Source organism: Cynocephalus volans, chromosome 8 (assembly GCF_027409185.1).
Source record: "Cynocephalus volans isolate mCynVol1 chromosome 8, mCynVol1.pri, whole genome shotgun sequence".
NCBI classification, from domain to species: domain Eukaryota; kingdom Metazoa; phylum Chordata; class Mammalia; order Dermoptera; family Cynocephalidae; genus Cynocephalus; species Cynocephalus volans.
In genome coordinates this window covers 15,884,995-15,899,328 of record NC_084467.1, presented here as the reverse complement: position 1 = coordinate 15,899,328, position 14,334 = coordinate 15,884,995, and the positions used below count along the sequence as shown (strand labels likewise).

Here is a 14,334-nt window from a genome sequence, read left to right as displayed (position 1 = left end):
GTACCGGCCAATGCTTGGTAGCTTTGCACTCTGCTCATCTTTTCCCTCTGCATGAAAAGTCTTCCTAATCTCATCCTGGGCTGCTACTCCACCCTCCATTCTGTTTACAGAACTCAAATTCCTTCTCTAGTGAGAATAAACAGCATCCCCCTAGTACACGCTGCTAGTAGCACTTTGCTTGCCTTGATTCCATTGGGTCTGGGACAATAGGTAACTCTGCCCATGCCCATCTCCCCACAAGACCGTAAACAGTCAGAGGGAAGAGCCCGGCTGTATCGGGTTGTATTTCTTAGTGCCAGAGCCTTGGATGCAGGAGGTCCTCTGCAATCGTTGGTTTTGACTAGCATGTTCTTGTCTTTTTAAATTCAAATTTAATTAATTTAAAATATGCTATACATTCACACTCAAAAGGCACAAAAGAGTGAAAAGTCACCCTCTCTGTTCTCTTATCATCCAGTTTCTTTCTATGGAAAAAACCAATAATATTATCAGCTTTTTTGTGAATCCTACCAGAGTCATGCAAACATAGATATTTTTATCCCCCCTCTTAAAAATAAATGGGATTATAGTCAAACAGTTATGCAGTTTCCTTTTTCACTTTATTATGCCGACATACACATGTTTTTAAAAAAGTACTTAACCAATTGACTATTGATAACATTTAGGTTGTTTTCATCTTTTGTTATTAAAAACGATGCTGCAATGAATAATCCTGTATATTTGTCATGTTCACATGTGTGAGTATTTAAGTAGGAAGAATTTCTAGAAGTGGAATTGCTAGGTCAATGAGTGTGGGCACTTTTAATCTTGATCAATATCGTCCAATTGTTCTCCATAAATAATGGCCAATTTTATACCCACAAGCAATATATAGGAATCTCTTTCCCCCACACCTTTGCCAACACAATGTTTTATCAAACTTTTGACAAGTTCCATTAAAAAAATTAAAGTTAGGCTTCATTTTAAGTTTATGTGTGTGTATTTAACAAATTCATGATCATACATTGGTTAAAAATCATCAAAGATATCCCAGGGTGTTGACAATCTAGGGATTCTAACTCCGTGTTCTTAGAAAGTAATTCTTATTTCACCCCAAGCATATTTAAGGAATGCATTAGAAAAATGTCACAGATAACCAGCTGCTTTAATAAAGATATTTTACTTTTGTGGAGCAATCTACAGTTTTTAGACACATTTTACATATATTGATTTTGGTCAATAGGTACTTTCCTGTATTTTCAACAATTCAAAGCATAACCTGTAGGAGATAACTCAGTGAACACATGCTTTGCAGGTTGGTGTTTTGGATAAGATTTTGGGTATCGCTGATTAGTTTGGGAAGGAGATGCCCTGTGGAATCAGAAAACAGTCTCTGAATAAGGACCACATGGGTTTGAAGCCCATCCCTATCTCTTAGCAATATGACCCTGAACAAGTTCCTTAACCTGAGCCTCAGTTTCTTCATATGTAATCTGCACTATAGTAGAGTTGTATTATATGGGATGATGCCTGCAAACTTTTTTGTCACAGCACCTGACACATAAGAGGCACTTGGTAAATGCAGCTGTAGTTACTATTTAGTAAACATGTTGTTCTCTGTTATGATGGCAGATTAAAGGGCTGCTTTGGTGATATAATCTGCCCTCATGGAGTAGAGCTAAGGGCTCTGGAGTTGGGTAAATTCCTCTTCGCACTCATTAACAGTATGACTTTGAGCACATCCCCTAAGCTCTCTAACCTCAGTTTTCTCATCTAAGTGGACAGAATAAAATACAAGTTTCAAGGTTTGCTTTCAAGCTTAAATGTGTAATACTCATAAGTGCTTAATACACAATTCTCTTCTTTCCTGCTAACCTAACGGGGGAGACATCAAAAAACCATGAAACAACCCAGTAACCCCAGGAAACCACAGGGACTGACACCAGGGCGACGCGGGCGAGTCAGTTATGGCCGGTGCGGAGCATGTTGAAGACGAAACAGTCGTGGAGCGGTAGGCGACACCTCAGCTCCCCCAAACCTCTCCCTGACACCCAGTTCCGGAGAGCAGGTCCCTAGTAAGGCCTCAGCGGCGCGGCGGTTACCCGGGCAACCCCTTCTTCCGGTCCACGCTACCCTGCATCTACTTCCGGTTCCGGCGTCGCGCGTCATCGCCTGGCGACGGGCTGCGGGTTTCCGGGAAGGGCCGTCCTGGTGGGGGGTGCGGTCCCGGGTGGAGAGAAGTGAAGGGAGCGGGTCACGGGACCTGGCCTGGGCGTCACCGTCTGCACCTGGGGCTCGGCGCCGCCATGGAGAGCGGAGGGCGGCCCTCGCTGGGCCAGTTCATCCTTCTGGGCACCAGCTCTGTGGTCACCGCCGTCCTGTACTCCGTGTACCGGCAGAAGGCCCAGGTCTCCCAAGAGCTCAAGGTCAGTGGTGGAACTGACCTCAGTCGGGTCATCTCTGCCCCGGGTGATGGTGAAGCCACGACTCGCCTTGGTCGCCCCACAGTCAGAAGCCACCCACAAGAGGAAACAGGCTCTGAGACGGTGTCACCCCGCCCGTAAACAGAGGAGCTAGGATCGGAATTCGGATCTCGTCGTAACAGCGGCTCTGCTCCTTTTCTCCTAAGCTCTCATTGCTCAGAATGAATCTTGACTTCATTACTTTGTTCGAAACGTATTTATTGACTTAAGTAAAAAAAGAAAAATATTTATTGAGCACCTGCTGCGCGCCAGGCAGTGGGTAGAACAGGTAGAAGTCCCTGCCCTCGTGGAGATTACATTCTAGTACAACTAGACGGATAATAAACACGAAAATCAGGGGGTATGACAGGTGGTAAGAAGTGCTTTAGAGTAAGGCAGGGAAGAGAGGAAATGGTATAATGGGGGAAGGGGGGGGTTGCTATTTTAAATAGGTGACATTCGAGCAGAGCCCAGGAGGAGATGAGGGAGACCATGGAGATATCTAAGGAAGAGCAGTTCAGACCAAGGGAGCAGCAAGTGTAGAGACCCATTTACTTAACCACTGAGCTCCTTGCTTCTACAAACTCTTCCTTTTTATATTACAGTTAATTTTAAAATAACACTTTTTTGAACAGCACTTTACAGTTTACACATTTCTGTCTTGATTTTGTGTTTCCTTCACAATAATTTTTTGAGGTAGATAAAATGACAGTTACCCCTAGATTGCAAATCAGAAATTGAGATTCAGAGGAAAGACTTTAGAGCTAGTCAACTTGGAACTTAAACTTAGATCTTTTGATTCCAGTTGCAGGATTTTTTTCGGATTGACCACATTGCTTTATTGTGAATGTTTGGTCCAGAGAGAAGGACCTCTTTAGGTCAGAGACAGCCTCTTACTTACCTTTCCTCTTTTCCTTCTAGGTTCTAACTCAGTGCTTGACAAGTGGTAGACAATAAATGTTTGTGGTTCATTTTGGCTGACATTTCACAATACAACAGCAAAGGGCTTAATTTGACATTCGTGTGAAAGATGGATTTCTAAACCTGACTAACTTCATTATCAGATTGTTTTCAATAAGGGCTTAGAAACAAGTGTGGGAAATCCCTGCTGTGAAAGGAGTTTTGGAATCTTGAATGAACCAAGTTATGAGGCAATTGGATTTACTTTGCCAATGGCAACCTAGAAAGATTCCAACTGCCGTGTTCTACTTAATGAAATAATCAACTTACTCTTGAAGTGATTGGCTCTGAGTGTAACTGATACTTCACTCTCTGACTTCAAGTTGGCTGGATGTGGGATTCTTTGAAGCAGTGAACTCTCTGGGTCTGGTCTTTGGACTGGCTTTGCCAATTAGTTCCTACATGAGGATGAAATAGCCCCTTCCTGGGAAAAGAGTTGGGACTCGTAATATTTTAGACTCTATTTTCTTGATCAAATTGCAGAACTTCCAGAGTAAGGTTTGTGTCTTACCCTTTGTATCTCTCGTAGTGAGGGGAATGCATATGTACGGTATGCCTCCTATGTGCCAGCCCCTGGCCTGGATTGTTTCACACCTTACAGTTCATTTAATCCACATAAAAATCCAGTGAGATTGTGCCTTTACAGTTTTGGAAACTGAGACTCAGATAAATTAAGTTGCCCAAAGTCACAGTGGATGCATTGAAGCTTGATTCAACCCCAGGTCTTTCTGACCATATTCTCCACCCTCTCCTCTTTTAAAAAATCCCCCCCCCCCACTTTTAAATTGGCCATCCTGTGATGGATACTTTATTAGCTGTGTGACTTTGGGAAAATCACTTCGTTTCTCTGAGCCTCAGTTTCCTTATCAGTAATTGGGGATAATAATGTCTGCTGTATAGGGATGGTGTGAGCGTTAAATTCATTTAAAGTGCTTAGCATATTGCCTTGTACGTAGTATATCTAAGGGCTTATTTATTCACTAGTTTATTTGTCAAATATATATTGAGTTCTTGCTGTATGTCAGGCACTGTTCTTGGCACGAAGCAGACAGCAGTGAGCAAGACAAACAGTGTCCTAGCCCTCCTAGAATTTTAGTAGTCCAGTGGAGGGGGACAGATAAAAAATGAATAAATTGTAAGTGTTAGTTGTTATTGCTGTTGTTTTTATTATCTTCACAGTGCAGGTGGCTTAGAAGTTATTGACCTTGCTTCTATCATTTACTGTGTAAGAGTAGCCAAAACTCAGAGTGACTTTAATATGTGTCCAGTACCTCTTTACCTCTTTAGAGGGTACCTAATCTGGCATCCTTAAGATTTGTTGACGTGAATACCCTGAAGGCAGGAATGGTCCTTTATTCATCCCTGAATCCCTAGCACCCGGCACAGTGCCTGGCACATAGATGCTCAGGAAATGACTGTTGATTTTATTACTTTTATCTCGTTTTTGAAGTGGTAGTAACAGGCTTGGTTGGTTTCCCAAGTATAGCAGGTTGGAAACTCTGAATGGAAAGGGGTGGGAGAACTAGGGACTGTTAGAAGAAGGCAGCAGCAGGAGTAACATGCTCACTTGATTATGAGAGGGAAGAAAGACAAATTAAAAAGTGGAAGAACAGTGTTTGGCATCAGTTAACAGAGACTTGTCTAAGAAAGCAAAGGCACCCCTTTATTATAACATAAAATGCAGAGAATAAATTCATAAAGGTGTGGTGATAATAGCACCTACCATTTCTTGAGCCCCTACTGTGTACTAGGCAATAGTTTAGGTGCTTTGCATTCTGAACCCTTTGGAACATAGCTCTGTGCTGTCAAGAAGAGATTAAGTGATGTCCAGTATGTGGTATGCTGATTGACTAGTACCTTTTATGTTTTCATTAAAAAGTGTTAAAAGAAGTGTATGCTTTGGTTAACTGGAGAAAGAATATATGTGGCACCGCCATTCTGCAGTGATGGAAGAGGACAGAGGCACTGTTCCATGCCTTGTTTATGTGGTAAAACTTCTGGGACACAGCTTTGAAATCTGATTCTCCGTAGTCTCCTTCCTGCCCAATTTCCTCATTTGGTCAACATGAAAAAAGCAAACAGTCTTTTTCTTTTTTGCCTTTAAGTTTGATTGAACATGTCAGTATTCAATGGTTGATTTAATATGCTTTTTTGCTTTTAGGGAGCTAAAAAAATCCACTTGGGTGAAGATTTAAAGAGTATTCTTTCAGAAGCTCCGGGAAAATGTGTGCCTTATGCTGTTATTGAAGGTATGTTTGTTTATTGGTAGGTAGAAAACAACCTCCTTCTTCCAAAAGATTGATAAAGATCATCTTGGCTAACACGAAGTGCTTTTTATGGTGTTGGGTCCTTGGCCCAGAAAATACTTTGGGGTCAAAGTTATGGCTGTGTGATCTTGGGGGAAGATTACCAGAACTTTTTTAACCCCTGTTGCCTCATCTCTAAAATAATACCTACCTTATGGGGTTGTTTTATGACTTAAATGATGTGATTCATGTAAAGTGCTTAGCAGACTGCTCCTAAAATGTAACTTACAATGACAAAAAATGGCATCATCTTTATTAATGAATGAAACTCACACTAAAAACTCATTTTTAGTTACCTTAAAGGAGAAGGCAGAACAATTCTTCATAAATAAAATAATTTGTTTCCACTTAGGAGCTGTACGATCTGTTAAAGAAACGCTCAACAGCCAGTTTGTGGAAAACTGCAAGGGGGTAATTCAGCGGCTGACACTTCAGGAGCACAAGATGGTGTGGAATCGAACTACCCACCTTTGGTACATATCCTTTCTACACTGGCCAAAAACCTTACAGTTGATCTATTCAAATGCTGGGGTCCTGGTTCTGTTCTCCTGAGACAGGTCAAAGACCAGTCTCTCACTGCTGATAATATTTTGTGTGTGGTCTTATGAACCTTCTACATCCAAATCACCTAGGCATCTTGTTAAAATGCAGATTCCTGGGCTCCCAGACCTATTCAACCAGAATTTCTAGGATAGGGAACCTGGAATCTGTTGACTGTTATGCACACTAAAGTTTTGAAACAATGATTTATGGATTAGTGATTTCAGTATTTGTTAAAATCATTTTGTGCCATTGCATGGAGCTTCATTTTTCCAACTGATCCTTGTGGGTTTCTGTTTTAGATGTTTATTTTACAGTGGCAAAGGGAAATAAATGGTATAGGCAATCAATGATGGTATCCCCTGTTCTTGTCCACTGATAACTCAAGGACCTAAAAAGTGGAGCCTTCTGAGGTACTTGGGTAATAGTGATTTCTATTGTATTTCTCCAGTTTCTTCAGACTTTATTCTGTACTCCTGGCATTTAGATGATCTCCATCCCTGCCTGGGTGTTGGGTGTTTGCTACTTTTGTTTTATCTTTAGTTCTCTTCTTTTAGGAATGACTGTTCAAAGATCATTCACCAGAGGACCAACACAGTGCCCTTTGATCTGGTGCCCCACGAGGATGGTGCGGATGTGGCCGTGCGTGTGCTGAAGCCACTGGACTCAGTGGATCTGGGCCTAGAGACTGTGTATGAGAAGTTCCACCCCTCAATCCAGTCCTTCACTGATGTCATTGGCCACTATATCAGTGGTGAGCGGCCCAAAGGCATCCAGGAGACCGAGGAGATGCTGAAGGTTGGGGCCACCCTCACAGGTGTTGGTGAACTGGTCCTGGACAACAACTCCGTCCGCCTGCAGCCCCCCAAACAAGGCATGCAGTACTACCTGAGCAGCCAGGACTTTGACAGCCTGCTGCAGAGGCAGGAATCAAGCGTCAGACTCTGGAAGATCCTGGCGCTGGTTTTTGGCTTTGCCACATGTGCCACCCTCTTCTTTATCCTTCGGAAGCAGTATCTGGAGCGGCAGGAGCGACTGCGCCTCAAGCAGATGGAGGAGGAGTTCCGGGAACATGAGGCCCAACTGCTGAGTCGAGCCAAGCCTGAGGACAGGGAGAGTCTGAAGAGCGCCTGTGTCGTGTGTCTGAGCAGCTTCAGGTCCTGTGTCTTTCTGGAGTGTGGGCATGTCTGTTCCTGCAGCGAGTGCTACCGTGCCTTGCCAGAGCCCAAGAAGTGCCCCATCTGCAGACAGGTGATCACCCGGGTGATTCCCCTGTTCAATAGCTAATGGTTTTGAAGCTGCACAGTTAGACATGGGAGCAACCCCCCTTTTACAGAGATTTTTGTCTTGAAGCCTTTGGAAGAGCAGTGGTGGAGGTAGCTCTTACCTCCAGGTATGATTGAGGGAGGGAGAGGGCGGATACTGTCCAGACCCACACCTCCAACAACAGGGTGTTGCCTTTCCAACCCGAGTGGGGATCCTTTCCAGCAGAGAACATTAGAATCATTGCCCCACCCTGCGTGGGTGCAGTGGCATGGCATTTTCCCCAGGAACCAGATAGGTGTGTGTGCGACTGAAAACACCTCATTGCTTAAACACCAAAGCCAGTGATCTTCAGCTCCTGTTTTTCTGTCTTCTGATCCTTTCTGGTGAACTGTGGATTGCTGCGAACTTTGGGGAGAACGCAGCCAGAGGGGAGGGGCTGGGCGCTGAGTACAACAAATGCATCACAGAGCTGCCTCTGAGCAGACTGCCAGAGCTTTTCTTCCTTTTGCTTACATCCCAAGAAAAGGTCTTCAAAATTGTCAGGCTGGACAGGTCACTTGTGTCCCTTTCCCTCACCTCTTCCCTCCTATACATGTGCATATGTGTGTAGAGGACAAAAGAAAGTGAAATCAGCACATCTGCTTCTGCCCAAACAGATGGGATACTGGGCAGAAGAATGAAGAGAGGTCACTTGAGGGGCAGTCAGTCAGTCATCCCTCCTGGTGTCTCCACTGACCTAGGGAGGGCCACCAGAGAGCATGCCTCTGGCCCTGAATTGGAATTCTTGCAGCTTGGGAGGGCCGAGAGGTGGCTGTGGTTTTCCCTGCTGGAGGATAAGCCAGAAAGACTTCACCACCCCATGGAGGCAGCAAAGATGCTGCTGTCCTAGCTTCCCGGCTTTCACAGCTTTTATTGGGGTAAAGTAGCTGCCAGCATCCTGAGCACCGAGCCCTTCAAGTCTCCTCCCCTGCCCCGGCCCATGGCAACATTAACATCCCATGGGTGTAATCACACGGCCCCTCCCACATTACTGGTCACCCTTCACCTGCCCTTTTTGAGCCTGTTAGTGCAAGAGATGTGGGGGAATGTCTTTGACCACCTTTAAGTAGTCAGAAGTCCTACACACAGCTCTTGTTTATTTCCCTTCCCTGTCTTTGAATATTTGTCCCCTGATCCTCCTTTGTGTGGGGAGGGGGGGTGCTCTCAGGGGGCTGACACTAGTACTATGCAGTGTCCAGTGTGTACAGCACAAATTAAACACATTTCAACCATGTGTGAGCCTGTTGCTTTGTCAGCAAGAGTTAAATAGCTAAGCCAAGGTGTCCCTGGGATGAAATCGAATCCCCACCATGATGGAATGAAAACTGGGGACTTGAGCCTCTGCGTCCTCTTCCTCAGCTGTGAGGTGGTTTTGGGCTCCCCCAGATGATGTGCAGCTTGGTGACACTGAGGCCGGGATGCTCGCCACTGTGGGAGGAGTCTGGTGAGCCTAAGAGGCCATCCTGGACAGCCAGCGCAAGGGTCACTCTTGGTCTTGCCAAGACAGGACCATCTTTGAAGAAGTCTGTCCTGACGTCCTGACCAACAGTGCAGTGAGATTTCACCTGCTGGGAGAATCCAATGGGGCAGGGTGTTTGGGGTCAGTGAAGAGAAAACTAACATTGAGTGAGTACTGCTGTGTACCAGGTGCTATTTCAAACTTCAGTGTCAAAGTGAGTTCGTCTTCACAGAAACCCTGCAGGCCGAGTCCCAGTATCTCTCTTGTACAGATGAGGAAATGAGCACAGAGAGGGCAAGTTCACTGAGTGGAGGGCACAGAGCTAGTGAGTGGTGGGTCTGAACTTAAACCCCAAGCCGTTGCTGAAGCTCTGGATCTTCCTGCTCACCAGCGGTCGGCTGGTGAGTTCCCGCAGTGCTGGTAGGGATACTGATGTCAAGATCGTGATCTTGACCTGATGTCAGTATATTGATAACAAGATACTGGTTCCCAGGGTGGTAGAGGAGGACTGGTGGCCATGCTGGAGGAACAGGTGATGACTGCAGTGAGAGCGCCGGCCAGTGTGGAGTCCGTCCAGTGAGGCGTGCAGACCCTGGTTTTACATAAGTTGCCTGGGCGGGCAGGATGAGGGTGACCTGGGAACGAATGACCTTGCTGAGTGCCTTGAAAGCATCTGCCCCTTTCTCCTTGTCCTTTCAGCTTTTAATGGAGGGTGGATGAACTGCCCAAGGGAGATTTCTGTGGTAATCTATAGAATTCAGCCCTTGGCATAGGTTTTATGAGTAAATCTGATCAAAGAGATTAAAAAGAAGGGCAGGCACCCTGCTTTACGCCAGCCCACCTCAAATCTTGGACAGGCTTTAATTTTTCCATCTTGAGTGTTCCTCCAAACTCAGTTCCCGAGTCCCTGCTGTGGGAAGCTCTGGAGTTGAGGTCCCTGCTTGGTCCTAGCACCTCTGGGACTGAGACTGTCCCCTGCTCTACTTCAGCCATCGCCTGTGGCAGTTCCCATGTTCCGTCTTAGGAACCTCATCTCCAGGAGGGTTGAATGGGGCCTAAAGGGACATATGGGACTGAGGCTGGGATGGGGATGTTGGCAGGGAGGGGAAATAAGAGGTTAATTCTGAACTCACTGTGGGATTGTTCAATTATGATTCTTCTCTAAGTCAACCCTGTGCTCAGTCACTTTAATCCTAGACAGTATTAGGCAGGAATCATCATGAATGATTGTTACTGGTGTTGTGAATGCTCACACCAAGGACTTTATATGCATTCATGCTGCAGTCCTGCCCAGTGGATACTGTCACCCCCACTTAAATGAGAACAGAGAGGCTCAGTGGGGTTACATGATCACTCATTGTGGTTCTTGTTTCTAATACTTAAAGCAAACCAGCAAGGGAGGCTGTTTTACCCTTTTGCAGGTTAAGTGACTTCATCAAGGCTACCAAGTCTGACTATAAAGCCAGGAACATTTGCTTTGATCACATTAATCCTAAAAAAGGAAGTTGTCCATGAGACACTGAGCATGATCGTAAACACACAGCATTTTACAAGCCAATCAGCACTTGAGAACCTCCAGTGACACCCCGAGTGGACCCTGGTGGAGTGAGTAGAGGCTGGAAGGCAGTCTTCTGAATCATAATTTATTCAGAATTGTAATAGACAATTTATGCAGCAGCATGTGGAAAAACTAAAAAGCAAACAACAACAATATGACAAGCTAGGCCAATCTCTGACACCTTTTACGACCCTGATCCTAGGTGGTGAAAACTCCAGTAGGTGATGGATCTGATGCTTATGATCCCACAGGGCCTCTGGAATGCTCCAAGGAAAAGCTTGTCAAGTTTGGTATCGTTGATGGGCATTTATTCACCAACACACATTTGCTGAATGTGTGCTGAATTTGTCCCTGGAGGTAGAAAATGATCCCAGTTGTTTGAAAAGCAGCAGACCCTGTTTGGCAGGTATGGCAGCTCAGTTGTTGGAATGTTTGTGGTTCACAGAATATCACAGCCAAAAGGGGCCTTTGAGATTGGCCTGGTGAGACCAGATTTTTCTGATCATTAGAAATAAACTAACCAAGGACAGTATATCATTGCTGAAGGGGAGCCAAGCAGAGAAAACATACCCCACAGTCTAGAATGATCTATTTAAACCACTAGCCTGACCACGTCTCTCCTCTGCTTACAGTCCATCTCTAGGCTCTCTGCCATCTGCAGGATTAAGTCCTGGCTTTTCCATGGAATAAGGAGCCCTGCATGACCCAGCCCCAGTCCCCTCTCCAAGCTTTTCCTCATGCCTCTTGGTCTCATGCTTGTGACTCCAGTAACACTGAACTGTTGAGTTTCCTTAAACTTGCCATGCTGTTTCCTGCCTCTGCTCATGCTGATTCCTGCCTCTCCAGTCTGGGTCCTTCTTTCTTCACCTTGCTAATGTCTGCTTACCCTTTAAAATTCAGCTTTAGCTGTCTCCTCCAGAAAATCTTCCCACCTAGGCTAGGTTAGGCGTCCCTCTTCTAAGATTCCATAATACATTCTCACATCTCTATTTCATATTGTCCATGTCTTGGGCAGGAACTGCATAATTTCTTTCTTTTTTTTTTTCCCACTCTTCAACTGTTTATTCCATAATCCGTTACTTCACGAGATTGAAAACCTAATTGTATATAGATTGAAAGCAAAAAAATACATACAATTTAATACAGTATATCCAGTTATCCACCTAGACAGGTACACAGAGACAACAGAATATAGAGTAAGATGAAGGCAATCTAATGTGCAGAATTATGACAATTAGAAGTCAGAAGGTCATCACTCATGTTAACAAATCCAAGAGCTTCATGAAACCACCTCCAGGCTTCTTCCGGAGTCTCGTTTCCCAGGATGAACCCCGTGTGGATTACAAGATTCTGGATTTCCAGTTTGCTGGCCCTGTGTTTGTTTGTGGATAAACTACTTTCTCCTTTCTTGTTAAGGCGAGCTCACACCAGCAGTCCAGTGTGTCGCTGGAAGAGTCCTGTCACCCTGAGCACATGAGGAACTGGGTAATTTCCTTCTCTAGCACAGTTTTTAGGTTGTCAGTACACACGAATTAGAGTTAACATCAGGGCTTGCTCTTTGCTAGGTACCCTGATAAGTGCTGTACGCGATGATCTCATCTAATTCTCACTTGTAGGGTATGTATTTGTTTTATCCTTTAAATGAAAGGTAACCGAGGTCTGGAGAGGTTAAGTATCTTGCCCAAGGACATGAAAGGATAGGATTCAAACCCAGGTGATCTGACCGCAGAACCCAAGCTCTCAACCACTGAATGTACATGGAATGAATAAGTAAACCAGTGAGTGAAATAGTAGATGTGGGGGAAACAATCCTGGAAGGCTGCCTGGAGGAGTTAGTTTTTGAACCATAGATGAGAGCCATGACTTGGTTGTAAGGAGAAAGGGGTTGGGGAGCCTCTTTTAGGGCCTGGGAGCCAAGATGGATAATTGTGTAGGAGGGACATCATGTTCGGAGACCTACCCAAAGCTTTGAGGACCCCACATAGAAAAGTTAGGGCAACGTCGGCAGATGGCAATAAGTGGTCTGGCCTGGGAGTCCAAAGTCTTGCTTTCTGTCTGGTCCTGGCTCCACTGCTGTGTGACCCTGATCAAGTGCTTGAACCTCACTTGGCTTCAGTTTTATCTATGAAGGGAGCAAGTTGGATTAGAAGCTCTTCCTTCAGCTCCGACATTTTGCATGTCTGCAAGATGGAGAGTGGGTAAGGGACCAGGGAGGGCAGTTCTGAGGTTCCTCCTCTGGGGCTGCTGGTCTGAGAGGTGAAATGTGGCTCCTTTTCAGGCTAGCCGTGCGCCACAACCTCGGGACTATGTTCTCAGAAAGCTGGGGAGCTCAGCACATTTTCTCTCTAATTAGATGGCGTTACTTATCAATTTTGAATGAAATAAGTTTCTATGTATGATGTCCTGAATTGCTCCCTGAAGTGCTCATTAGTCACTTCCCTTGCAGCTGCCTTATTGTTTTCCAGATGCCAGCTGAGGGACTTGGCATTTCCCTTCCCTGGTACTGGAGCATGTGAGGCTGAGCTAGTGACACTGGCATTGGTCACAGGGGCTGAGCAGGCCTGGGTGAGACGCTGCCTCTCTTGCCTTTTATCCTCAGTCCCTGCCAGAGCCATCACCACATGTTGGAGTCCTTAAATCCAGATTCCTTTGCTGTTGGGCCGTGACTCTGGAGTGTCACAGCTGAACTCAACAAACGTTTATTAAGCACTTAGTGGGCCAAGCCCCTCGCGTCTGTAGCCTGAATGCTCCCTAGGCCTGGGGGGTACAAATGAGGTCATACTAATATTAATGTCCTAATTACCATAACTGCAGTCCCCTCCCCCTCTGAGTCTTCTCCAGGTGTTTAAGGTGCCTCATGCATCCCCTAGCTATAGGGCGGTGCTTCATGCACGCTTGCAATGTATTGTTCATAGGCTTCATGCCTTCCTTACCTTTCCCGGCCCCAGGTCATGATGGGATCCCGCCTAATGATGCAGTCTCTCCAATGACCTCCAGGTGGCGTAGTGCCCCTATGGTTGAGTCAGGCAGGCGCATTTAGAGGAGAAACAGGTTGTGCTTGCAAAGGCCTGTGCAATTTTCTCTTCCTCCAAGGGTGGGGAGCAGTTCTTTGGAAGTCTGAGAGCAGAGTCTGGGGAGGACACCGGCCTGCTGATCCCAGGACTAGGTGGGAACAGCCTGGGAAGAGGAGAAGCAGGAATTCTCTCTCCAGTTTCCTCCTTTCCTGTCCAACTCACCAGGGAGCTGGCTGCAGATGTGAAAGCTTTCAGGAACCCAGAAAATTCCAGGGGGAAAACATCCCACATTTCTCCCTCTGTAATTTCTTAGGCATTCATATCTTTAAATATATGAACCATGATTTCTTTAAACAAAAACGAGATATGCATAATGCATCACATATTCTTAAAATATGTAAATGACTTCACACTGGGAAAGGATGCTTGAAAAAATTTGTACAGCATAGATTTTGATTTTTCTCCCCAGAAGACTGTCCTCAGTGGAGAAATTCTGCTTCTCGTAGCCTGGCCTGCTTTCCTTGCTCTCCTCTCCCTCTGTCCTGTCTTTAGCCTCTTTCCTGGGCTTCCAGCTTCTCCCTACCCAGTCTCTGCTTCCTTTTGCCTTCTGTCCCCTGCTCTATTGGCAGTTTTGTCTTTTGTCACTCCTGTTTGTCTCTTGCCTCCGAACATGTGGGAGAGTTTCTTCCTCTGTGTGTGGATCTGTCTTTCTCTCTGAGGTTTTTTTGTCTCTCCGATTCTGTTTCTGTTT

General features: G+C 45.5%; 1 protein-coding gene across 1 annotated transcript; it reads left to right on the top strand.

Moving 5' to 3' along the window:
- Positions 1-2,166: 2,166 nt before the first annotated feature.
- MUL1 (mitochondrial E3 ubiquitin protein ligase 1) lies at positions 2,167-8,786 on the top strand. The gene is made up of 4 exons (XM_063105182.1): positions 2,167-2,405; positions 5,563-5,650; positions 6,060-6,180; positions 6,805-8,786. Exons 1-4 carry the CDS (start codon positions 2,286-2,288, stop codon positions 7,532-7,534), a joined length of 1,059 nt encoding a protein of 352 aa, XP_062961252.1. The 5' UTR covers positions 2,167-2,285; the 3' UTR covers positions 7,535-8,786.
- The last annotated feature ends 5,548 nt before the right edge of the window (positions 8,787-14,334 follow it).